General features: G+C 36.9%; 1 protein-coding gene and 1 pseudogene across 1 annotated transcript in view; both read left to right on the forward strand.

Annotated features, from left to right (window-relative positions):
• The window catches only part of COL5A2 (collagen type V alpha 2 chain), a 146,761-nt gene that overhangs the window by 87,116 nt on the left and 32,185 nt on the right, over nt 1-27,460 (forward strand). Inside the window, exons 8-26 of the mRNA XM_078451101.2 lie at nt 1,508-1,585; nt 3,763-3,807; nt 4,760-4,813; nt 5,458-5,511; nt 6,577-6,630; nt 9,558-9,611; nt 12,755-12,808; nt 13,977-14,021; nt 14,463-14,516; nt 17,430-17,474; nt 18,575-18,628; nt 20,871-20,969; nt 21,450-21,494; nt 21,612-21,710; nt 22,931-22,984; nt 23,274-23,381; nt 24,453-24,506; nt 25,069-25,167; nt 26,807-26,860. Coding sequence (XP_078307227.1) covers nt 1,508-1,585; nt 3,763-3,807; nt 4,760-4,813; nt 5,458-5,511; nt 6,577-6,630; nt 9,558-9,611; nt 12,755-12,808; nt 13,977-14,021; nt 14,463-14,516; nt 17,430-17,474; nt 18,575-18,628; nt 20,871-20,969; nt 21,450-21,494; nt 21,612-21,710; nt 22,931-22,984; nt 23,274-23,381; nt 24,453-24,506; nt 25,069-25,167; nt 26,807-26,860 — 1,203 coding nt within the window. The remainder of the gene's footprint in view (nt 1-1,507; nt 1,586-3,762; nt 3,808-4,759; nt 4,814-5,457; nt 5,512-6,576; nt 6,631-9,557; nt 9,612-12,754; nt 12,809-13,976; nt 14,022-14,462; nt 14,517-17,429; nt 17,475-18,574; nt 18,629-20,870; nt 20,970-21,449; nt 21,495-21,611; nt 21,711-22,930; nt 22,985-23,273; nt 23,382-24,452; nt 24,507-25,068; nt 25,168-26,806; nt 26,861-27,460) is intronic.
• Nucleotides 10,115-11,422, forward strand: LOC144617280 (heterogeneous nuclear ribonucleoprotein A3 pseudogene; annotated as a pseudogene).

Raw genomic sequence — 27,460 nt, forward strand, 5'->3', positions numbered from 1 at the left:
TTTTTAATTTTTGAAGTATAGTTGACATACAATGTTATATTAGTTTCAGGTGTGCAACCTATTGAGTCAACAATTCTATACATTACTCAGTGCTCACCATGATAAGTATAGTTATTATCTGCCACCATACAATATTATTGCAATATTATTCGTTGTATCCCCTATGCTGTACTTTTCATTCCAGTAACTTATTTATTTTATAACTAGAAGTTTGTACCTCCTAATCCCCTTCACCTATTTTGCCCATCCTCACCCAAAATTTTGATACATTATTAAGAGTTTAAGTTGTCTTAGTTCAGAAGTTGGCCCTTGACTGCAACAGCAGCTAAGGGAATGCAGTGAACTCGGAAACCCACAGAGAATTGTCAGAAAATTCACAAGAGCATTTTGTAAAGTACCGCTTTGAGTGACTTATTTCTCAGTGTCAGTTCTGGAACTGGTTTGGTTCTTTCTGCTGATTCTAAAGGACTGCTAATATTGTTCCCAATATGAATTGAAAAGGGAAACATCTCTAATCTTCTGCTGTTCTTAGGCTCAGAATGGTCACAAAATCTGTGTCATTTCCTCCACAAGAAGGGAGGATGACAGATCCATTATGATGTATATAGAAAGGGCTACCTAGTTGACACTAAAAATGTTATCTGATTACTTCCCAAATTTTAGTTTCCTGCGAGAAATAAAATAAAGCAAAATATCTTTCTATACCTGCTTCTTTGAATTCTTAGTGGCAGACATAGGTGATTTATGAGTAGATTGCATAGCAAAACAAAGGAACATATGAAGCCCTGAAATATGATTTTTGTTTTATAACAATTTATACATTTATTTCTCAACTGATTGTAGAAGTAATTGCCAATTAATTTTTTTAATAATATACACATTTACCCCCCAAAATCTGGAAAGAACTCCCGGAATATATGTGGACAATTTTGGTCAGTTGGGTTACCAGAGTTTCTGTGATGTGAAAGAAAATAGGTAAAACTGTTGCCAATTCTTAGAATAGTCAAAGATTAGAAGGATTGTAAAATCTTTATCAACTTATATAAATACAGTGTAAAGTTTACTGGTCATGAACAAAGAAACAAGAATACCATCTAAGTAAAATAGTCTCAAATTGAAACTGGAATCTTTAGGGAAAATGTTTAAAAGCATCTCTTAGGCTCTGTTCAGATTTTTGGCATGGGAGAAAATCAGATAAAGAGATTTAAAGCTGAAATCGATGAGACTGGAAGAATGATACATGCTTTTACCAAGTATGAGACATTTGGCCCATTGAAGTCGTTATTCTGAAGCAACATAGTCATGAATATTCTAAGGAAGATTGTTCAATCAAACACATACAATGAAAAACAATTTGAATCTTTTTCTGTGCTTTAAAGTCTAAAATATCAAATGATTCTCAACAGAGCCATTCTATAAGAATCCCAGAGAATGTGCATTTCTGAATTTAAGTTTGTTGATATATGTGTCTTACTTTGGAAATAACATGAAGATATTGCATTTATAGCCATTTTCAGCTCAGATGGCTGGATTGGATGAAAAATCTGGACTTGGGAGTCAAGTAGGACTGATGCCTGGATCTGTGGTAAGTGAAAATTTTACTGATAATCAAGGTTCTTGTGGAAAATAACATTTTGTAAAGCAAGGTTTGAATTTGCTAATTAAGAAGTAATATGTGTCTTATTTTTTTGTAAGTTTATTTTGAGATTGGGGCAGGGGTGGGGGTTGGTGGTGAAAGGGCAGAGAGAGAGAGGTAGAAAGAGAAAATCCCAGGAAGGCTCTATGCTGTTCGCCTGGAGGCCAACTGTGGGGCTCGATCTCACGAACATGAGATCATGACCTTAGCTGAAATCAAGTGGGATGCTTAATTGACTAAGCCACCCAGGCACCCCAAGAAGTAATATGTGTCTTCTTAAATAAATCCACCCATTAATTCATTCAATTTATGTATCAAATCCTGCCATGCACCAATTAAAAAAGCCTAGTGGGTGTTCCATTTATAACTGTGCGAAGTATTTGTTGACTTTAATAAAGGGCTGCCTATATATTTTATTTAAAATTGGAAGAAAATAAAAAATTTAAACATATAACCTACTACAACAAAAACTGTACTTTTAATGGTGTTAGAAAAAGTGATCTGGCAAAATTTTGACATGGGAAATTTTGCCATTTTAATTTTCATTATTTCCTACGTAATATCCTCTGGATGCCTATGCCAACAACTCTGAAGTTTCCTGACTGGACCTGCTAACCGTTCCGATCCTCTTTTGAATTTCTTCAACTGCCAAAAAGAGTCCCATTTTCTCTGGGCAAGTACTTTAACCTGGGTATTCGGAGAATACAAGCTCACTGAATGAATTAATACTTATCAAACCAACAATCCCATGCTTTTCTTGTTCATAACATAATTCAAAGGCATCCCAGATTAATGGAGTTTCAAGGCAATAACAAGTATAAAATTAGACCACAGAACCACCGCCTTTACCCATCCTTAAGGCCAGCATTATGAGTGACTTAAATATTGTTTGTATACTTTTTAAGTCACTAGCAGTATGGGCTCATACAATGATTATCTTGGGATATTTTTCTGAAATATATGAGTTTTCATCCATTAGAAGTTCAATTGCATATATGTTTGTTTATTTGTTTGTTTGTTTGTTTATTTATTTATTTAAATGTTTATTTATTTTGAGAGAGTATGAGCAGGGGAGGCCGGAGTGAGAGGGAGAATCTTTTTTGTTGTTGTTGTTTTATTATTTTATGGGAGAATCTTTTTTTTTAATTTTTTTTAAATATTTATTTATTTTTGAGAGAGAGAGAGAGGGCAGGGGAGGGGCAGAGAGAGAAGGGGACAGAGGATACAAATCTGGCTCTGCGTTGACAGCAGAGAGCCCAATGTTGGGTTTGAACTCAGGAACCACAAGATCCCTACCTGAGTAAAAGTCGGCTTAACCGACTGAGGCATCCAGGCATCCCTATGTTTATTTTTTTTAATGGGGCTTTTACTTTCTTACTAGCTAAAAATCTGATCAATTCACAATAAAAGTTTAATTTTTTTGCCATAAGAACAAATGGTTTTGATTTGATTTCACTTTCCCTGACATTTGCAAAATTAGGTAAAATTAGGTAGATATATTATTAATAAAATGTTTCAAATTGCATTTTCCTTTTCTTCCCTTTGTCATGCCTTGGTATAATTATTTCATGTTTAATAGGGGAAAGCCTGTGTGGATCCTTTAAATGTATGTTATGAAAGACAGAAAGAATCCAGAAATCTCAGTGCCATAGATAATTGTAAATTAACACTTAATATAAACTAGTCAATATTGTTGATGGCTTCATAAGTCTTTAATTTGATGTGCTCACTTAAATTATGAGTTTTCTGCCATGAAGCTGAAGAACAGTTTGATATAGACAGTTTGATAATGCCTGCCAAGATTTTTCTTTTGTTGGCTGTTCTGGCTTAACAGAACCACCCTCATGCATGCAAATGCTCTTGTTCCAAAGACATTGGGTGTACACAGGCATATCCTTTTTTCCCTTTATGAGACTGAAAGTATGTATAAAATCATCCCAAATGTTGTCCAGACTTTAATCTTCTTGAATTTAGCTGCATTCCAGATGAGTACAAATGGAGAATGTCATCATCTTCTGCTGTCAGAGCTTCACTTTTCCAGATTCTAAGCCTGATTCAACATTTTTGAAATGTTTGGCCTAATTGTCATGAACACTCTCCAACTCTTCTTCTCATTTGTTTTTAAGGGTCCTGTTGGCCCAAGGGGACCTCAAGGCCTACAAGGGCAGCAAGTAAGTCTTTTTATGATTAAACTACATACTATAGCAAAAAAGAAACAAATACAAATAAGGTCTCTGTGACATGAGTGTTTTTTGCCCAGCCTTTCAATTTCATATTGTAATGCTCACTTTGAACAGGCTGTATTTAATTAACTTCTGCTCAGAAATATATGCAATATGTTTTTCAAGTTTCTTCATGGGACTGAAGTTCCATCATCTGGATTCTTTATGTGACTGGCCTCCAATGAAAAGAATTTTTGTACCTTCGCTTCTGAAATAACAGATCATTATCTCACATCATAATGAAAATTCTCATAATTGGTTATGTGCTAACTCTGAGGCTGTGAAATCAGATCACAGAAGCTACCACCATGTGGTGTTAGAAATCACAGTCAAGGTAATCAATCCATGGAATCTTTAAGAAGAATATAATACTATACTTTGTTTCTATAGCATATCAAATACCAATAAAATAGTAACGTAGTGCTCTTTTAATTTTTGTGGTGATTTAACCAGCAGTAGGAAATAAGTTTTCAAGAGAAAGGGAAAGAAAGAATTCTTAGCTCTTACCATATTGTCATTATCATGTGTGTGGAGTTTTACCTCGCGCCATTTTATATTACTGCCATTGGTGAATAGAAAATGTAGTTGTTGGTGATGATGAAGAAGATGACAATCATGATCATGATGATAGCTATCCCATCGATGGAACACTCTGTGCCAGCATTATTCTAGGTTCTTAACATGCATTTGTTATTAAGAGAGTTACAATAGCCTAATGAAGTAGGTAGCTTGATTATTCTCACTTCAAAGATTAGGAAATTGAGGTATAGAGAGATTAAGTGACTCACGCAAAGTTGGAAAGTGGTAGAGCCAACAATTTAATTTATTCTGTTTTTCTTTGGTTTGTATATATAATAAACATATAATTATATTTATTTACATAATTTGTTCTCAATTTTAGGGTGGTGTTGGCCCTACAGGACCTCCTGGCGAACCTGGTGAACCTGGACCAATGGTAAATGTCAAGTAAGCATGTAGACCCAGTTAAATATGGGCCCAGCATTATAATAATATTGTGAATTATTTATTTTACCAGCTCTTTCCTAAAGTAGCAAGAAATTACAGTCCAGTTCAGGAGGCCTGTATTATGGACAGTGCTTAAGACATATGTTTCTTATAGCAGGGTATTCGAATTTTGTTAATATTTATGTATTTTTTGAGAGACAGAGAGAATGTGAGTGTGAGTGGGGCAGGGGCAGAGAGAGAGGGAGACACAAAATCTGAAGCAGGCTCCAGGCTCTGAGCTGTCAGCACAGAGCCTGACGTGGGCTTGAACTCACAGATGTCTAGATCACGACCCAAACTGAAGTGGATGCTTAACCAACTGAGCCACCCAGACGCCCCTGTAGTAGAGTATTTAAGTTCAGAGGCTTTGAATATGGTTAGCAGACCATGCTGAGATATTTGCATTCATAAAATTAAAATTCTTTCCTTTGAGTACCTAATCGAGGCATGCAACATAAAATTCAGAATATTAATAAAGCTATTTTCTGTGATATTTTTCATTTGTCTCAACAATATTTTAGATTATCTCATTGGTAGGTATAGGTAAATATAAGTAAATTTACTTTTTTTCCTTTTGTTTTATTTTGTTATTAGGGCCCAATAGGTGCGCGTGGACCAGAGGGCCCTCCTGGAAAACCTGGTGAAGATGTAAGCTGCCATCCTTCATTTTGCTTTGAAATTTTGCAGAAATTAAGAAGGAGCTACATGAATATTATTCATTAATTCCCAATTTATTTTCTCCACTTTTAGCTTCCATTAAATGCACACAAAACTGGAGAACTCAGAGTGTGGTTTTACAAAATCTAAAAGTATTCTTAATCTTGGTGGTATTCTCTTTTTCCTTGTATTCCCCAGGTTTTTTTTGTCCATTATAATTTCTCTGTAAGATACTAGAATTGCTGTCATGATAGCCCCGACTTTTGCTGGTGGAACCTTTGAAATGAATTTAAAGAAAAATACATTGCTCTGATGGCTAACCATCATCACGAGGTCTTCATTGAATGGAGTTTTTTAACGTGCTGATAGTATAGTGCCAATATTGTTCTCCAATGCTGAAAAAGCCATTTCCTCATTTTTAAAGTTGAGACTCAACTTCAGATTTTAACAGTAATAACATGTGATCTAAAAACAGGGTGCAAAAACAGATTTGCTTCTCTGGATTTTTTTTGTTAGTTGTACCAAAGCTGAGGATAAAGCCATGGTTAAATCATTAATTTCTCTGTGATACTACACCAAGTAAATACTTTCTCCTTGTGTGTTGTGAGATTTATTTAAGGAGATTACATTGAATTTGGTCATAAGGAAAATATGTCTAGTAGTTCTTAGTTTATCACAAGAAATGACAAGTAGTACTCTTAAAAACTTTTAATTCAGTGCCACATGAGGATATAGAATTTCATAGCATATGCCTCTGTGTGTACATGTGTGTAAATTTTGACGTTTATGAAATGGTAAGCTAGGTCAGACTAGTATAATTTATATTAATTTCTTCTTCTGGATAAATTAATGAGAACTTCACAAACTGACTTGCTCTAATGGATTGCCATCAGGAGTAGAGCCAGTACTTTTATACTGTTTACAGCTTTGGGCATGAGCTTTCTTAAAAAGTCTTTTGTCTGCAATTGATTCGTCATCTAGTCTTAGAAGGGAACATTTGAATCCTCTTTGTTTCTCCCTCACCTTGCCTTTTTTTTTTTTTTTTTTACCTTAAAGGGTGAACCTGGTAGAAATGGAAACCCTGGTGAAGTGGGATTTGCAGGATCTCCAGTAAGTTTATAATTGTCAGTACAATGCCATGAAGGCCAACTTTGAAAGGCAAAGAACATTAAAATTACCTTGTGCTTCATTCTATGCATGTGGACTAGTTGCTCTCACCAACATATGTTCCCTTCTGTCATCGTGAAGCAGTACATTTTGCCAGAGTGATAGCTAATTCCAATTTCCTATTTTGCATTGGCCCCATATGAACAATTGGCATCAGATAATCATTTTATAACCTAATATGGATACTCTCCAAACTTACTGTCAAATTTGCAAAGTCACCAGCCTGACCTCTTTACATTTCCCAACATCCTAATCCCATTTATCTTTTTAATATTTTATTTTTTGTTGTTCACATATCAAAAAGAACAGCTTGAAAATTTATTGATTTGTTTTTTATATATGATGGGGCAATAAATTATGCCTCTTTGGCTGCTCTCCAAACCCTAATGTTGGCTGAAATCCTTAATTGGTGTTCTGGACCCTAAAATCTTATGACAAGATATACTGATGGCCAGCACTCCTAACAGAGCTGTTTTTCCCCCCTTGGTTTACTACAGAGACATGTCCCTGGTGACGCACTCCACCAAGAATTCAGGATCTGAGCCCCTTGGCCATATTCTAAGCCCACCTTTCTGTCCTCACTCATGTTACTTTTATAGGCCCTCTGCTAGGATATGCTACGCAGCCAATGGGGAAAATTAGAGATCACCAAGCGAAACCCTCTTAACATTCTTGCTCTTAAAGTTTCTTCTTGTCTGGCATCCTCTAAATGGATTTAACCTTCTACTCCCTACATTTCCTATGATTTTCTAATGTTTCTTGCAATCAATACAACCAATAGTGCTGAATTAGTCTCCATTTACTTCCTGAAAAGTATTGAGGTTCAATGCTTGGATTTTTTTTAAATAAATGAGTGCTCATCTTTTAAGGGAATTTACAGGGCTGTAAGGATTAGTTTCAAATATAAAACCAATTTCCCAGCTCCCTGCTCTCTCTCTTTCCTTTCCTCCCCCATCAGCCTGGAGAGTCAGTGCAGACGAAGGCATGAGGTTTAGTCATTAGCACAGATGTCCACGTCAGCCGGTCCAGGCTTGAACTCCCACCCTGCTGCACTCTTGCACATCCTCTCAGTGTGGGCCCTCCATGGGGAGGAAGCAGGCCCTGCCAGCATGTCACAGATGCACTCTGCGAGCGCTGTGCAATGACATGTGATTGGGGTGTGATGACAGTCTTGGGTCAGCAGAAAGAGAAAATTTTATGAGTACTGGTACATCTGGTTCATTTTCTTGTTGCATTAGAGATATGTAATCACTTGAGAATTTCCTTGCAGACCACAAAAACTCAAAGTTAACTAATTACTTGAAATAACATAGTTCAGTAATTCTCCTATAGGCTCAGTGTACTGTGTTTTCTGCTCAGGAAAGAGGGGAGCAAATCTATGTAAAGGGGAGAATTCCAGTGGAAAAACTTAAAGGAAGTTCTTGAAGTGAGGAATTCCTAAGCAGGGCTGTGTAAACAGAAGAATTAGTGGAACTTTATTTGTCCAGAGAACGTAGTTTGATGTGCCCTGACTGTTATAATCCTTCCTTAAAGCACTACTGAGACATTTTCCCTACAAGAGGTCACAGAGGAATGATTGCTTTGCTTTTATCATATGAATTTCATTTAAGGAGTATTCACTCATTTAGGAAACAGTGAATGAAGGCAATGATGTACAAAACAGAAGACTTTTCCATCTGTGTAAGATTGTGTTCGAATAAGAGAAGTTCCTTAGGAAGGCTTAGGAAAAGTGCTTGAGTGTTAAGAGAAATGTTAAACCATTTCTTCAGTTGTTTATACAATGATTATTCCTTGAATGCCCACTCACGTAAGGCTTAGTGCCAGGGATATGCCCACTCACATAAGGCTTAGTGCCAGGCATATGCAGATTAATAGTAATAATTGTTAATAATTGATACAGCAACCTATGCTATCAGTGTACTCAATCGACTGGTACCAGTGGTAATAGCATTCAGTTCAAAACCAAATTAATGTAGGCAATGAGAATAACTGAATAATTAAGTCACCGGGTCCTTATCTATTTTAAGAGGGTATGAGGAAAAAGTTTGAAGCATCATTTCAAAGTAGTCATACCATTTGGATTTAATTTTCTGTTCGATTTCTATTGTTTTTTATTCACTATGCTTAGGTGGAGGATGCACAAAATTAGCATCAATTAAGGAGTTATTGAGTCAAGGAACCAACTTGTTCTCTCCGTATTCTTGACCATCCCTTCTGTTGGATATTTCATTTCTTCAATTAATCTTTTAAACAATCACAAATCCCTAAAGCTTCTGAACATTTTACTTGAAATCAATTTCTGATCACATTTTAATGCAATCTCCCCAATCATATTCTGCTGCCAATATTTAGTAGTTCAGAGAAAATAAAACACATTGGTGTGTACAAGTGTATTGATTCTTCTGCCACAAGTAAAGCACAATATAGAGAAAGCATAGTTTTCCTTAAGTTACTTTTCTGGTTTTTTTTCCATATACAGTGACTTAGTTGATTCAGACATTGAACATGTTGATTCAGGCTTATTTTCTTGTTTTTTCTTTGTTTTTTCTATGTTGTGGGGTTTTTTTTTTTGCTACTAATTATAATGCAGTGATATAATTTCAAAATTTGGAAATGTCATCAAATCAATACCTGGCATTATTCCATGTCTTTGTGTAAGTCATGTTTCCATACCTAACAGTGAGTTTGCTTTGCTAATTTTTGATCATCTAGGTGTATTTCGACAGATTAAAAGTACACTGCCCCTTTCTCTTCTTTGGTATGTTAGTGGAAAACTATGTATTAGATATTCAGTTTGAACAAAAAGTGTATTAAGCAGTTTCCTGTTCTTATTAATGACTCTCAAATGCCTTCTCTATTTTTTCCCATAGGGAGCTCGAGGATTTCCTGGGGCTCCTGGTCTTCCAGGCCTGAAGGGTCACCGAGTAAGTTCAATCCTTTATAATCCTTGCAGATACCATGGCTTATACCAGTAGGGTCCGGGGGGGTGGGTGGGGCATTACCTTTAACATCTTTACAATTCTATTTGTCGGTTGTCTTTAACTGGCTGTAGTGTCAGTATTCATCTCTGGTCACCAACTTCACAATGCTTTTTTCTATTTCCTTTGAATTTTATCTGATTCTATAACAAATATATTTTGTGTTCTTACCCCCATGCTGGCTACTGTGCTACAAAAGAAGACATAGTGGTGAATGAGAAAAATCCCATGGTTGTCAGCTTCAGGCTAATAAGGTTTACAGTTAAGAAAAAATAACTGCTCCATAATGAAATAAGTGACATGATACTAGAAAGTGCACTAAAACATAGGATGGGCCCAGTCAACCCCGATGTGGAAGGCATGGAATGCTTCTGTCTTTATAACTCATGATAATTAATATGTCATTGTTATATATTATCTACATATATGGAAATTACATATCACTCAAAATGGAGGTAAAACTGCTGCCCAGTAGCCCCCAGCCTGACTTCAGCAGTGGCTGCCACCAGCAGGGGGAGGAGGAAGAAGATCCAAAGGAACTAGAGCAGTTGAGAAAACTGTTTATTGGTGGTCTGAGCTTTGAAACTACAGATGATGGCTTCAGAGGACATTTTGAGACATGGCACACTCACAGATTTCGTGGTGATGAGAGACCCCAGGGGTTTGGGTTTTGTGAATTGCTCTTGTGTTAGGAGGAGGCAACAGCAATGTGTGCTTGACAACAAAAGGTTGATGGGTGTGAAGGGGAACCAAAGAGAGATATTTCTAGAGAGGATTCTGTCCATCTAATGATGAAGAAAGTATTCACTGGTGGTATGACAGAAGATATACAAGAGTATAACCTGAGAAACTTCTTTGAAAAGTATGGCAAGATTGAAACCATAGAAGTTATGGAGGACAGGCAGAGTGGAAAAAAGAGAGGGTTGCCTTTATAACTTTTATAAAAAATATTTATTTTGAGAGAGAAAGAGTGCACGCATGTGCCCAAGCAGGAGAGGGGCAGAGAGAGAGGGAGAGAGAGAATCCCAAGCAGGCTCTGCACTATCAGCACAGAGCTGTGAGATCACGACCTGCCTGAACCAATATCAAGAGTTGGACACTTAGTCGACTGAGCCACTCAGTGCACCCCTGCTTTTGTAACTTTTGATGATCATGATAAGGTTGATAAAATTGTTGTTCAGAAATACCATACTACTAATGGGCATAATTGTGAAGTGGAAAAGGCCATTTCTCAACAAGAAATGCAGTCTGCTAGATCACAAAGAGGTCATGGAGTTGGATCTGGCAACTCTATGGGTCGTGGAGGAAACTTTAGAGGTGGCGGTAGCTTTGACCATGGTGGAAACTTTGGTGGAAGAGAAGGCTATGGTGGTGGAGACAATGGCAGCAGAGGTAGTTTTGGAGGAGGTGATGGTGGATAAAGTGTATTCGGAGGTGATGGTGGCAACTATGGGGGTAGTCCTGGTTGCAATAGTAGAGGAGGCTATGGTGGTGGTGGACCAGGATATGGAAACCAAGGAGGCAGATTTGGCTTTAGTGGTGGAGGATATAATGCTTACCATGAAGGAGGAAATGTTGGAGGCAACTATGGTGGTGGTGGGAACCATAATGATTTTGGAAATTATAGAGGACAATAGCAATCAAATTATAGACTCATGAAGGGGGCAGTTTTGGTGGAAGAAACATGGGCTTGTCCCTACAGTAATCGTTATGGATCTGGTGGTGGAAGTGGTGGATATGGTGGTACAAGCTGCTAAAATAATTCAGAAGGAAAAGCTACAGTTCTTAGCAGGAGAGAGAGCGAGGAGTTGTCAGGAAAGCTGCAGGTTACTTTGAGGCAGTCATCCCAAATACCTGAGAGGAACTGTAAAAATCTGCCAGAGAGGAGTGATGATCCATAGTCAGAAAAGTTATTTCAGCTTAAACAGGAAACCCTTTTTGTTCACGTCTGTCATAGTCACAGTTTGCAAACAGTGCAATTATTGACTAATGCAACGTGGTGTTAAATTGATGTATGTTCCTGAGGTCTTTTATCTGTTGTGGCTTTGTCTTTGTCTTTGTCTTTCATTACATCAGGTATATTGCCTAGTAAATTGTGGTAGTGGTACCAGGAACAAAAAATTCAGGAATTTTTAACTTTGCAATATTTGCATAGTTCAGTTTTTCTACATTTTACTACAGAAACTTTAACAAAATGCAGTTTTGAATGTGTTTCCTTGTGAGTTAACAAGTAAAGAAGATCATTGTTAATTACTAGTTTGTATGAATTTTGTTAAAGTTAACTGTAAAGAAACACCTCCTGACTTGCAGTTTTAAGGGGAGTCTATTCTCTGCATTCCCAAACCATGAAATGAATGCGCTCTGACATATGGAGAGAATAGATATTTGTATGTTTGCAATGTGTGTTTTAGATAAATAGAATTGGGTATTTAAGTTAGCATATTTGTGAATGTAACAGCATTAATATTTACCTTCAAATGAAGCAAATCTCAAAATTCCAAAAATTGCAGGTAGATCTATCTATCTATCTATCTATCTATCCATCTATCTATCTTCTATCATCTATCATCTTTCTATCATCTATCTATCACAAAGCATGGCTGATATTTAATAAGTATATACTGGTTGGTCTCTGTTTTGAGTAGTGAGTATCTGATTAGAATGCTTGGTGCTCTACTAGTTATTAATTATTTTGAATATCAACCCAGTTATAACCCATATCTTGTAAGTATATAAACTCTGCAATTACTTGTCTTCTATAAAGCCACCATAAGTTTTTCATTTGTAGTTATAGAATAAATTTCTATGAAGTCACAAAAATTTAAAGGGTGAGAACATCATAAATTAAAAATGTTATTTGAAGGGAGAAACCTTTTTAATTTTCTTTGAATAGGCTTTCAAAAAACCTTTAATTTAATTTTCTTTGAATAGGCTTTCAAAAAATGTTGAGAATTTGTAAACATTTTGGGTAACGACTTTAAATATCTGTTTTTATAAGACACTTTCTGTGAGCTTATTTTTGGTTCTTCTTTTACACATCTAATAACCAAAAAGAGCAGAAAAACACAAATTTATATTTTTCTTCTTAGGGACACAAAGGTCTTGAAGGCCCTAAAGGTGAAGTTGGAGCACCTGGTTCCAAGGTAACTGTACAGTAGCTTAATCTAATCCCACAGTTGCATTTCAGGGTTGCGTCAGGTCCCTACCAGTTTTTTCAGAACCAACTTAAATTCTGGAGGAACAAGGAGTATAGAAAAGGGATAGTTGAGTAGATAAATATAATTTTTCATAGATGAGTGGCAACAGATTCAGCAGGATACGTGACATGGATAAATTTGCCCCTGAGAGTAGCCACCATGGCACTGGGTTTATACCAGTGTAGGATGGGTGTAGATGGGTGGATGAAGATGGTACTGCGAATTCACTCTTTTTTCTCCTTCAAAAATATCTGAGAGGTTTAGGTAGTTTATTAGCTCAATTTTTAATTTTTTTTTTTTACGTTTATTTATTTTTGAGACAGAGAGAGACAGAGCATGAACAGGGGAGGGGCAGAGAGAGAGGGAGACACAGAATCGGAAGCAGGCTCCAGGCTCCGAGCCATCAGCCCAGAACCCGACGCGGGGCTCGAACTCACGGACCGCGAGATCGTGACCTGAGCTGAAGTCGGACGCTCAACCGACTGAGCCACCCAGGCTCCCCGATTAGCTCAATTTTTAAAGTACCCTTTCGATTCCAGGGCCTTCTAGCCATTGTTGTTTCTTCCCAAGATGTGTTTATGTTGAGAGAGAGAGAGAGAGAGAGAGAGAGAGAGACCATAGAAGAAGGACAGAGGACTTTTTAGTGGGAAGCATCATGTGAAATATACATAAATGTGAGATATATGTACATACATATATGTATGTGTGTGTGTGTGTTGGCTTTAAATTTTTAATTTTTGAGCTTCCTATAATAGATCTTAAAGGAATATTAATCAATTTTAACTTTATATAAAGTTTTACTTGAGCTTAAGTTATCATCAGACATAAACATATAATTACTTTGTTGATACTAATTAATGTGGGCGGATGTGATAGTTCCATCAATCTTGTTTATATCCTCAATTTATTTTATACTTATTTCCATAGAAACTAAATTGCCATCGCTCTTTGAGAAAAAGTAATACAGCAGAATTTTGAGGTCCGTCATTTCAAGTATGCCTTTCAAATAGCCAGTTTGAAAATATACTTTTAAAATGACATACACGTAGAAAAAGTGATGTGAATATCAATTGTAGGTTTCTTATACTGTACTATAATCTCATTTTTGCTTTAGGGTGAAGCTGGCCCTACTGGTCCAATGGGTGCCATGGGTCCTATGGTATGTATCAATTTAATACTTTGAGCATTTTTTGCTTTTTAGACTATATTAAGTGAATGTTTAAATGCAAAATAAAAAAAACATGGAGGAAATATGATAGCTGATGAAGTAATCTTGATTACCAGCTGGCAGACCAGCACGCTCAGAGAATTGCACCCTTTGAATAGAAAAAGTTTCTTGTTTCTTAGTGTTTAAACAGGATTATTATAGACTTAGCCCATTAAAGCTATATAAAGTGAAATCTGTTTAGGTAAGAGGTGGTAGGTTATGTATCCCCACAGGTAGAGAGTTTCAAACCTGAAGTTGCTCCTTGTTTGGTCATATTGTTTGGTAGCTAATAATATTGAGTCTCGATTGAGTTGTGTGATGTAGTCAAACTACCTTAGAATTCAAATAAGATGCTTTAAGAGGTGTTTTTTTTTCCCCCTCTCTCATCTGTAGGGTCCAAGGGGAATGCCAGGAGAAAGAGGGAGACTTGGGCCACAGGGTGCTCCTGTAAGTATGTATATTTCAACTCTCTCAAATGAACTGAACATGTCTTTTAAATGAGACTATGGTACTGGTTGCCTACATTTAAATTTATTTTTTTATCTTTATTTTTTATTTTGAAATAAATTTAGGTTTACAGAAAAGTTACAAAGATACTATGGAGAGTTTCTGTGTACGCTTCACCTACCTTTTGTTAATATTAACATCTTATGCAACCACAGTATATTTGTTGCTTACTTATCTGAATGCTGAAGTTAAGAAAACTATAAAAACCTACAGCAACATGGAATATAGTCCATGGGAAAATATGAAATTGGGAATAGTAGTAAAATTATAATAATAGGTTACATTTTTCAAGCAGGTTTTATATGCCAAGCATTCTTCCATTATCTTTATTTTATATCCATCACAATCCTGAAAGGTAAGTACTGAGTGTACCCTTACAAGAGCTGAGTTTCTTTATCATCTGTCTTTGATTTATTATTAAAAAAATTTACATTTATTTATTTTTGAGAGACAGAGTGAGACAGTGCATGAGTAGGGGAGGGCCAGGGAGAGAGGGAGACACAGAATCTGAAGCAGGCTTCAGACTCTGAACTGTCAGCACAGAGTCCAACGCGGGGCTCAAACCCACGAACAGTGAGATCATGACCTGAGTTGAAGTCCGAAGCTCAACCAACTACGCCATGCAGGCACCCTTGTCTTTGATTTATTTTAAATGCATAGATTGAGAAATACTTTTACTGTCTGCCTGTGTACCTTGAACCTAGCTAGAAAAGGGGAATATTCTATTAATTCTCTTCATAGATCTCTGAAGGTTAGGCAGCTAATATTTCAACCTTGCAATTCATTATATTTTACCTGTTTTCATTTGGACAATTAAGGACTGCCACCTTGCCTCTATTATTTTTACATTTATCATCCCCATTAGTATTAGGAATCTCACTCAGGTTTACAGCATCCCCTGATGTTACCCTTAGCTTACAGAAGAAAACCACTTTAGAGTTTCTCAATGGTGTCAAAGTCAGGGCCCTGGTTTGGGAGAAGTGAGACCTTCTCACTAGGCCAATCCTTGTCCCCTTGAAGATAGACTGTCCTCTGGAAACATAGAAAATATTGTAGAATATAGTCAACTGTTGATGTATCCATCCTTACATAATATATCCGATCTAGTATGTTCACTTCTCTGTGCTTTCTTCTACTGTCTGCCAAGACAGTTCTGGCATTTCTACCTCACTTAGTGTGGGGCATTGCTCTTTCTGAGTTTCCAAGAACCATCTTCCATGTTAATACCATCTTTCAGGATATTTATGAGAGTGTTAAATGTGTATCATGGGAGAGTATTTCCATATCACTAAAGTTCTCCACTTTATATCCTTTCCCTCACGATCCAGTACCTTCAGGACCTACTCCCACACATTCTCTTTTGGATTCTGGCTGTACATGATGTATAGGACTCATAGCTCCTTTGGGGTGTATTTTCCCTCTTTTATCAGAAGAAGATTTTCCTCAACTCAGTTATTTTGTGACTTGATGCTAGTTATTGGTCTGGTGGCCAACGAGCAGGGGCAAGTGGTGGTGGTGGTGATAGCATATGTTGTCCGATAAAGTAGAGGCTTCTGCAACATCTTTAAGGAAGGGAGAAGTATAAGCTGTTAAAGGTGGGAATGGTGAGAATTTCTACAGGCCCATAGGCTTCAGGGTTGAGATTTCAAAGTTCTTAAGATATCCTAATGTCAAATTACATTCCTTCTAATCAAAGCCCCTGACCATGGCATAACAGCCTTTCCATGTTTTAGAATTCAACCTTCTCAAGAACTCTTGAACCTTTATCAAGCCCTGGGCCCAACCTTCAGGATTTTCTTCCCTCAGACTGTAGAAGATCACAAGATTTTAAAATGCTTCCAAGGAATCTTATATTGATGATTAATCACGATTAGCCTTTCAAAGTCTTTCTCCAGTGTATTCATTCAACAAGTTCATGCAATTCCATCAACTTTATAATTGCTATTTCTTCTAAACCTTTTCAAGTGCCTGAGCTATTGTACCCATAGCCCTTTCTCTTACACTTGTGCCCTCTCTTAGTTTACCATTGGAGGCAATATTTATTGCTGCATTACCACCAGATGTCAAGAGTGAATCAGACTTCATTGATCACCAGCTGGTCAGTGAGGAATCCAGCTTTAAAATTCCATTTTAGAGTCTGCTTTTTTGTACTACTTCTGGTACCAATGGTATTGGTCTCAGTTCAGGTTTCCCAGGAAACAGCATCAAAGCAAAGACTGGTGTGCAGGAAATTTATTGGGGAGTGCTCTCAGAAACTACATTGGTGAAGAAATGAATAAAAAACAGGCTTTGTTGCATGGAGAATATAAACTGTACTATAATTACAACAAAGACCCCAGTCTCCATGAGTCTTCTGTTCCATGAGAACTATGGGACCGGGATGGCTTTTCACACTTGTCTTGAATGAGGGCCAATCCTTTGTACTGCTTCATTGACCTTGGAAGAGGCATAATTTTGGGAATGTTACCTTAGCTGAGGGCAGTTTGTGGGAGGGTCTTAACTCCTCTGAGTTAATCTGCTTATTAAAAAGACTGAGGTATACAAAATTTCATTGTCTTTGAGCTCATTTGATGGAAAGTCATACATTCAAGTAAGAAGAATCATTTTAATCAGTTTCATTTTTTAAGTCATGATTGTTCTTTGTTATTGTTATAAGGGTAGATGTGTTTATTCCTACCTTATTGTTGTACAAAAATGTATTTTAATTGCTTTTGACCTAGTTAAGGTTGTTGTTGGTTAACTTTAAGTATTTATTCTTCAGTTTTTAACATGGAAATTTTCATAAAACGAATTAATTATGAGCAAATACTGTAGAAAATATAATTTTATCTTGTCCCCTTTTCTCCTAATTAGGGACAACGAGGTACACATGGTATGCCTGGAAAACCTGGGCCAATGGTGAGTTGTATGACTTTCATATTTGTTCATTTATTTATTGTTCCATTTGTACATTCATTAAAATTTACAGAGCACCCACTGTATCTCAGACACTTGGAATAAAAAGATGATAAACACACAGAATTTATCTTTGGGAACTGCCTTGTCTATCAAGGAAGAGAGATATATCGATTAATAATGTATCATAATGCTGTTGCTAACTGCTATGCTATAGAGTGCAACAAGATATAGGGTACCTGCACCTACGTTTATAGTGAGATAAATATATCAAGGAAGACTTTAAAAGGAGTAACTTTCAAGCTAAGATTTGAAAGATGAGTGTATAAAATGAACAGGAATATAGCATGGTTTATCGGATGGATAGATGAAAAAAACATGATGAGTTCAGGGGAATACTAGGAGGGTAAATCAGATTTGAATTATTTGCCCTTAGGATATTTTCTCCCTCGTTATTCATAAAAAGGAAACAAAAGAAGGGAGGAAAAGAATAACTGTAGTTTAAAAGAGAGTTTGTTACTGAAAAACTGATGGAATTAAAACAAATCCTCAAAGAAGAATCAGGATAACCTAGAATGGAATTCCTCTTATACTCATTTCCTTTAAATCTGACCTTTAAGTCAATGGCTTAAACTCTATGCATGTCTTCCCAAATGTAGGATGGTGACAAATATCCACATATTAGCCCTTCAAAAATCACTTTGAAATATCCTCATGATTCTTAAGCATCATTTTTTTTTAAAGAGACCTAGATTATGGTATAAAACATAACTTTCTCAAAACTGTATTACTTGGTTAATACAAAGAAAGTACATCTCTCAAGAAGCAGTTATTTCAAACAATTTGTGTTTTGATGGACTTACTCTCTTATATAGTACAACTAAGAAATTCTATTGTGTTTAATACCACTGGACAAGTTTTTTAGCACTGTTTCATATCAATGTTGGAAGATACTATAATAAAATTACATTATCTTTGTGATGTTGAAGTACTAAGTGGATTTTTCTCATGTGTCAAAATACAGAATGTTGTCAAAGAATAAAAGATGACTTAATTAGATATTAATTTAAAAATCTGATCACTTTTCTGGTTTCATTTAATAGGGTCCTCTTGGGATTCCTGGATCTTCCGGTTTTCCAGGAAATCCTGGAATGAAGGTAAAATGTTAATATATTTAGCTCTTGATTATAAGAATTACTTGATGATATGAGAATGTCATTAATTGTATGGAAGTCACTCTTAACTAAGGAAAAAACCTAGAGCATTCTCAGTGTGTATAATCGTAGGAAAAGAAATAAATTTAAAAATGAGATTACTATGCAATATGTAGTTAAAGGAGAATTACTGCTAATCATACAATTGTAATATCAAAGAATCCGCTGCGTTAGAACTCTAAACTAGACAATTGTAACAGCTGCAAAGAGTAAGAGATTAATCTGAATTGGAACTCTGCTCTTGGATACAGTGCCTGGCAGTAATAAATAGCAGAATGTTCTAAACAATAGGAGGTTAAAATAAATCAAAGGTTGTCAAAAGGCTGTTCTTTCACACAATGCTGGCTTTCACTCCAACCCAGGCCCCCTACCATTTACACAACCATGAAAGGAATAGGCAGGGAGGCTATTTGGCTTTCCACAGGGGACTGGATTAAAGCATTCTGCTGGGATGATTTACATCTGTAGTGAGTCACAATGTGTTCTTTCAGTATTTTGGGTGATAAATTCAAGGATTACAGTAAGAGGTTATTAAGATTATATTAGCTAAATTAGTGAATACATTCAGAACACTGTTTTCACACTTTAAACAACACAGTACATTGGATTACCCCTCACGCCCAGTTTCCCTTGGCCATAATTTTCTTCATCTCAAAGAAGGGATTTACTCACAAGATTCTGCTGTACAAAAATGATTGTGGCCATGGCAGTCACTTCCCTTCTGTAAGTCTTGTATTCTCATGGGATTTTGTTGAAGATTACATGAGAGAGCAATGCAAACTCTAATACTGCCTGATGCAGAGGATGCCCTCAATATAGGTCCTTGCTTCTCGTTGGTAGTGCTACACAAATGGACTTTGAACTGTGAAACAAAAACAACAAAAAGTCCATAGCTAACATTTCAAATACTCTCAAATGTGAGAGTCATCGGGTTAAATTATTCTTCGGGCTCTCTATAACACTGTCTTTAAACTCTGTGCCACAGGAATGCTGCTACTTTAAAATGATGCTGTCCCTAAGTCATTTCATCAACCAGTCCCTTGTTTCACTGAGAGCTCACTGTGCACTCAAGCAGATAAGACTTTCTTGAGATCCCTCTGTTTCTGACCTCCCTGAAGTGCTAATCCTACCACCACTGACTCTGGCCATGGAGGGCCCAACCTCCCATGTTCCCATCAAAATATACAAAACTCCTTCTCTCCTTCCTGTGAGACCCTCTACCCTCAAACTGAGCTTTGGCCAGAGAATTAAGGAAAGAATGCTCACAATGCCCAGGACTAAGACTTGGCAGAAAGTAGTTTCTGCTCCTACTATGGCATCTAGTGAAGACCTCATTAGCAATGGCAATTTATATAACAGCTCACTCTGCATAATTCCTTCTCCTCCTGGGTTTTTCTAGTACTGGCTTTTGGCTACTAAAGACTGTTTAATAAAGCCAAACGCTTAGCAAAACTGGTTTTCTCAGAAATTGTTTGCCTATCCTACCATCCTCTCCTGCCAAGCATAAAGTTTCCAGATCTTCATTTTTGGCCACGATTCTGCTATACCTATAAACTACTTCCATGGTCTCTGTTTCTCTGGATGAAAAATAAACTTCCATATCCAGTTCTTCGAATTTCAGAGAGTCAGTAGGGATTTTATATATTTATTAGCACTAATGAACCTCCTCAGGCTTAGAATTTTAGTTCTGAAATTCTAGGTCCAGGTTTCTCTAGGATTAGATCTACATTGGGACCTAATATGTTGGATAAAATACAGAAACCCACTTAGGTTTAAACTTCAGATAAGTAAAGAATAAATTTTTCGTATAGATATGTTCCAAATATTGCCTGGGACAAACTTACACTTAAATTATTTGTTATTTATCTGAATTAAAACTTAACGAGGCATCTGTATTTTTATTTACTATCTGGACTACTTTCATGGGTTGAAATAAGGGTAGATATCAGGTTACCTTGACCACTTTACTCTGCTGGTAATACTGAAGATATTATCATACTTGATGGGTTGGAAAATGAGTCTACTCCTTAAGCTAGGTTAGACACACAACCCTTATAAACTGATTAGCGCTCATCACCCTTTAAAAATACTTGAGTATAGCATGTAGGGCTCCAAATAAGCAATAAACTTTGAATGACACCACATTTATATTTTTCCTATAACATTTCTTTTTGTACCCATTTAGGGAGAAGCGGGTCCCACTGGGGCAAGAGGCCCTGAAGGTCCCCAGGGACAAAGAGGTGAAACTGGGCCACCTGGTCCAGTGGGCTCTCAAGGTCTTCCCGTAAGTTCCCAGTACATTTAAGAATTGTGTTCTTGACAGAAAGCTTGACATCTTTTATAACGTCAGAACAGTTTTAATATATCCTCTTTGAATTCTGAATGAGTGTTTCCAACTGATTAAAGAAACCTATTTCTCTTGTCAACTCTGCAAAATTTTATCTATTTTATGGAAGAGGGAATTAGTCAGAAAGCGAGTTTTATGATATAATGGTGGTTGATTCTTTTAATGTTTATTTTTGAAAGAGAGAGAGAGAGTGTGTGTGACTTAGAGAGGGGCAGAGAGAGACAGAGACAAAATCTGAAGCAGACTCCAGGCTTAGAGCTGTCAGCACAGAGCCTGGCATGGTGCTCGAACTCAGGTTCCCCACGGTGGTTAAGTTTTTACAATAATTTTTCTGCCTCCTTTTGGAATGTGGGTGGACATCTGGATAGCATCCTAGATATGGCTTAATATTTTGTAAACTTTTCATGGATCTTTTAGGGTGCAGTAGGAACTGATGGTACACCTGGTGCCAAAGGCCCAACGGTGAGTAACTAACTGCATCAATGCCACGTGAAGTTCAAATGGATACAATCCTTTGGACATTGACAGTAGACTTCTACTGGGTTCTCTGCTCATCATGTCACTCTTCTACTCTGACAGGGCTCTCCGGGGACCTCTGGTCCTCCTGGCTTAGCAGGGCCCCCTGGATCTCCAGGACCTCAGGGTAGCACAGGACCTCCAGGAATTCGAGGCCAACCGGTAATGTCCTTTCAAATAACTATCATCCATTAGTATAATCCAACTAAGATCACCAAGCAAAATAATATTCAATGAGAACCAATGAAACATGGATAATGGGACATATCTGAGTGAGGCAAGTGAAGATAGGAATCTTTGTAAAGTGGAAGCCACACGTTAATGTACAATTTAGGTGTTTAAATTCAAAAGGGAACGTTATTACATTGTGTTAAATTTTAGTGGTTTTTTAAAATTTAAAATAATAAGGTCATAACTTTATAGTCTATCTCATAGATATTTATGAGTGGTTGAATAGTACACATTATAGAAATATTTTCCAAGCCAGTGTGAAGAAATGTGGAGGTTATAATGACAATTTGGTTAAAAATGGGTTCACCAGCTATTTCTTGAGAGTTATCTTGAAGAGTGATTCCACCATATTATTCATATTGAAAGAAATTTCCGTACTTTGTGAAATTATTTATTGGAAAAAATGTTATGCTAAACCCATAAGAAATAAACACATTGAGAAGTTGTGCTTATATATTTTTAGCTTCTGTATAAAAATTAAAACTTTCTTTCTTAACACTGCCTAAAACAAATATTTTAGATTCTGTTCCAAGTAACTTAGTTATGCTAACAAATCCCTTTAAATCCTGGTGGCAGATTTATTAAAATATGAGTGTTGCTGATATTTCACATTTGATTTTATCATGTTCTCTTAGCCACCTGGTTCCCACAGGTTTAACTGGTATTTAAAGACACATACACACCAAAACCCTAGAACACTCCGAAGATGAAATGCTGAATTTGAACTTGTCAAACTCTCAATAAATAGAACATAAATATAAAGTTATTTTGATTCTGGGTAAATAACTCTATTTCCTAAAATATACCCTAAATAGATTTATCTGTAAAAGTTGTCACTGTTAGTTCTAATTTTAATTATCAAATTGGAATAACTGAATAATTCTAATTTTCCTAGTATGCATGATAAAACACACAAGATTTTAAAAATAAGTCCTTTGAAGACCACTGTAAAATAGACAGACTTCTATAAACTACTTATACTGGGTTTTATAAAATTTCACATACATTCTACAAGATTTGCAAAATTAGAAAAAATGTTAATACAGACTCAGCTGCAGAAAGTTTTTAGGGCCTGTTAACTATAATTAATTAAAGCAAGTTGGACTGGCTAAAAGTCCTGGGTTTTATAACTATTGATACTTTTATTTTAGGGTGATCCAGGAGTTCCAGGTTTCAAAGGAGAAGCTGGCCCCAAAGGGGAACCAGTAAGTCTTCATTTTTTTGTTTGTTTGTTTGTTTCAATGATAAGAAGACCATGAATATTGTCCAGCAGTGCACAGGTCAAAATGCTCAAGTGTTTAAAATAATATCAATGAGAAATATAACTTTGAGTGGCAATACTTTAGTTTAAAACTTGTAACTGACTTCATTACTTTGGATGGAAATAGTTTAATATAGTTTTAAATTTGTAATTGACTTATTTAAATGAAGCTTTTGACTATAATTCAGTTGTCAAATGGCTGTTGCTGGTAACTGTCCTTCTGTTTTTAATAGGGGCCACATGGTATTCAGGGTCCAATAGGTCCACCTGGTGAAGAAGGCAAAAGAGGTCCCCGAGGTGATCCAGGAACAGTTGGTCCTCCAGGCCCAATGGGAGAAAGGGTAAAATTTGAATAATAAGATAAATTCTTAGAGTTGTGTGTGTGTGTGTGGGGGGGGGATTATGTGGGGAGGTTTGGGGATAATAAGGAAAGCTAGAGTCATTGAAAGAATTGCTTGCAAATGCATTGCACAGTTGAGTATGGTTAACTGTGTATTAAAGGAACCAACTGTCTAATAATTATTGCCCATTCATTCATTCATTCATTTAGCCAACACTGACACTGTGCCAATTCGATATATTGGTACTTAGGATACATCAGTGAACAAGAAGGCTATGGTCCCAGCCTTCATGTGGGGGCTAGTAAGCAACAGTTTATTCTAGTGGGGAGGTAAGCAATAAACAAGTCAACAGCCAAACAAAAATATAATTATACATTTTAATGAGCTCCATATACACTTAGGAAATTACAGGGTGATGTGGTAGAGAGTAGCTTTGAGTATGTGATAGTAGTGTGATATTAGGTGGTTAAGAAGTGGATTCTTTGGGAAGATGGCATTTTAGCTATTACCTGAAAATGAGGACGAACCAGCAAGAGACCTTGGGAGTAAGAACACTGTCAGCAGAGGAAATGGCTAGTGCAAAGCCAGCAGGGGCTTGGTGATTTCAGAGATTAGAAGAGGTTGCTGTGACTGGAGTATAATGAAACAGGTCTGAAAGGGACAATGATAATATCACCTTACATTTGTAGAGACGTTCAAAGAACGCACAGTACTTCACATACAAGACAATACTAATGTATGTCATCACTGACGTTTTGATCATGGTAGATGGTGCCATTCCTTTGCTGCTTATCTAGATATCCATTTTGCTCTATGTTTATTTTACAATTAATTGTTAGGATAGTTCTTAATTTGAATAATTTTTGACTTGATACTGACATATTCTCAAAAATTTAAAATTTTTAAATATTTCTATGTAGTTAGGGTTTTGTCCCTTACACTTTATCTTTTGCCATGTTGGCTTGATCACAACTCCTAAAACCTTGTAATGCCAAAAATAAAAATTACCCACTCATTATACATTGCAAAAACATCAACAACAATTAAGAATCTCATTTTGGTCATTTATAGGGTGCTCCTGGTAATCGTGGTTTTCCAGGCTCTGATGGTTTACCTGGACCAAAGGTGAGGTTATCCCATCCATGTTGACATTCATGTGGGTGGTGCCCCGAAAGATGCCGTTGTCCAGAATGGTGATCTAGCTTTGGTCCACATGGCTTCAGATCCAGAAAAGAGTCAGACACAGATGTCAAGCCTAATGCCAAATCCCTCTTGTGCAATTTATGTATTATAGACGGCTAGGGGAGAAGGATAATGGTTGCAAGTATGTAGGAGTTTGTTTTCAGACTTCCTGGAGACCCAGCTGAGAAGAAAAGGTCACAGACCTTTCCTTTATCTAGAAATTTAGACTCTAGAATTTTGGTATTCCCCCTCACCCAAATCTAGATTATTGGAGTGATAATCTAAATACAATTTTTATTAATAATGAAAAACCATTATTCTACAAGAACTAGGAGTTAGAACAAAATATGTAGTGATAGTTTTTGTAACTTTGTAATCACTTCGACAAAGTATTTGTATGTTATTCTAGTGCTTTGATTTGTAACAGGCAATTTTGATATTCACTTGCTTTTATCTTCCTGCACTGTTTCTTTTTTCTGACACATTCTGCTTTGCATTGGAACAGGGGGCTCAAGGAGAGAGGGGTCCTGTAGGTTCTTCAGGACCTAAAGGAGGGCAGGGAGACCCAGGACGTCCAGGTGAACCTGGCCTTCCAGGTGCTCGGGTAAGAACACAGCAGTTTGCTACATCGACCCAGAACAGCTCGTCGGTACTCAGTGAAGTGTTTTTTAATTAAGCTAGTTTTGACAAGTTGGATCATTTCTTTTGTTTTTACGATTTTGACCTGATTTACTATTTTTTAAAAAAAACTGCTTTGTTATTTTCATGACATATAGAAAAACATGGTAATTTCTAGTCTCCCTTTCTCAAAGGAGTATGCATTAATAGTTTTGCCACTTGATATGGAAAAAAAAATCCTGTTTGCCAATTTTTATTTTTCTTTACTTGCTAACAAAAATCTGTTTGGCTTTTGGCAGAGAGAATTCCTGATAAATTTCATCCTGAACAAATGTTACTTGAAAATTCATTTGAAGTGTGTAATTGCTGTTGTTACATTCAGTTGTCCACAATGCTCCTTAAAAAGAAAGGAATTATACAAAAAGTTGTTGGATGGAAATATACATTTGGCTCCGCATAATCTTGAACCCAACACTTTTATTTATTTATTTATTTATTAACATTTATTCATTTTTTGAGAGACAGAGAGAGACAGTGTGAGCAGGGGAGGGGCAAAGAGAGAGGGAGACATAGAATCTGAAGCAGGTTCCAGGCTCTGAGCTGTCAGCACAGAGCCCGACGCAAGGCTCGAACTCACAAACTGGGATTATGATCTGAGCCAAAGTCAGACCCTTAACTGTCTGAGCCACCCAGGTGCCCCGTACCCAGTGTTTTTAAATATATGAATAAAAGTCTACTACAGCCCTTTCTCCTTCTATGTAGGAAACTGGAACTTTCTTAGAACTTCTTCCCTAGATACCTAATAAAGTTGGAATGCCAGGTGAATGAGCAGTCAGCATTGCTTATAGTAAAAATGATGCCTGACTGTAGACCACATCTGGACCTGGGAGGACTATGAATTATAAAAACCTTATAGGGGAGCATGGCTTTGGGCATCCTGAGTTTGGAGAAACTGGTACCTGCACATTCACCTTGCCAGATCAGTATACTGTGTTCGAGGTGCTGTTACAAATACTGGTTACCTGAGATTTCTAAGCCAGAGTGGCTCCTGTCCCTGCCATGTAGACTCATTTCCTCATATCTGGCCTGTCCATTGTAGAAGGCTTAGATGATGCCCTTGGAGGCCATGCTGTGAGGGCTGCCCCCCAGTGGAGAGTCCCACGTGATGCTGCCTGTTGGCATGCTGTGTTTTCTGCCCTGTATCCTTCCAAAACCAGGCTGGGGGAGGCCCATGATTAGCCTGTGAAGTTTGTCTAGAGGAGCCTAAGGCCACTGAGAATGGGCATTGCGTAGTGGAACTGGATCCTTTTAATGAAGTGCTATTTTTACTCTCTAGAATCTTTTTTTAAAAAGCTTATTTATTTATTTTGAGAGAGAGAGAGTGAGCAGGGGAGAGGCAGAGAGAGAGAGGGAGAGAGCAAATCCCAAGCAGGCTCCACACTGTCAGTGCAGAGCTTGACATGGGGCTCAAACTCACAAACTCTGAGATCATGACCTGAGCCGAAATCGAGAGTTTAACGGACTGTTATGTTTAACGGACTGAGCCACCCAGGTGCCCCTACTCTCTAGAATCTTTACCTCAGTTGCAGGTCAGCAACAAAATGACAATCACTTTTAATTTTCAGGGTCTGACAGGAAATCCTGGTGTTCAAGGTCCTGAAGGAAAGCTTGGGCCTTTGGTAAGTGACGTAAACAGAAATCCACAGCCATGATAGACATATAACGTAAGACGTTTATTTGAGGTTAATGTTTTTAATCATGTGAGTGCTGATCATATTTACATGTTTAAAATGTCAAAGCAAATTCATAGGACCTTCATATTTTAAAATTCACTAAAAATTGATCAAGTTTAATTGATATAAATGTTTGAGATTGAAGTTGCTTCTCTAACATCTGGGGAAAAAGCCGAAATTATGTATTCTTCCAGTATTGGTGAAATTTGTCTACTGGAAACATTCTCATTTCATAAATGTCCTCCCAACTTTACCGGTTTAAGAGATAAGTAGGTATGACTTTTGGTAACTTATGTATTCTAGGCCCTTCCTTTATACCAAAAAATGTGAAATGAAGTCCCAAATTTTCATTACCGCAAGCTAGAGTAAATTAAAGAGTAAAAGGACAATTTCCCCTATGAATAGAAGAGCGTAAGGAGCTGTGAAGATGAGGGTCATGTGTAGAACCAGAGTAAAATCTCTGTTCTAAATACTCAGCATCCTTCAGCACTTTTTTTTTTAAAACACTCAACTGTTCTGATTCACTGAGAAAAAGATGAAGGATAA

Source organism: Panthera onca, chromosome C1, assembly GCF_046562875.1.
Source record: "Panthera onca isolate mPanOnc1 chromosome C1, mPanOnc1 haplotype 2, whole genome shotgun sequence".
NCBI classification, from domain to species: domain Eukaryota; kingdom Metazoa; phylum Chordata; class Mammalia; order Carnivora; family Felidae; genus Panthera; species Panthera onca.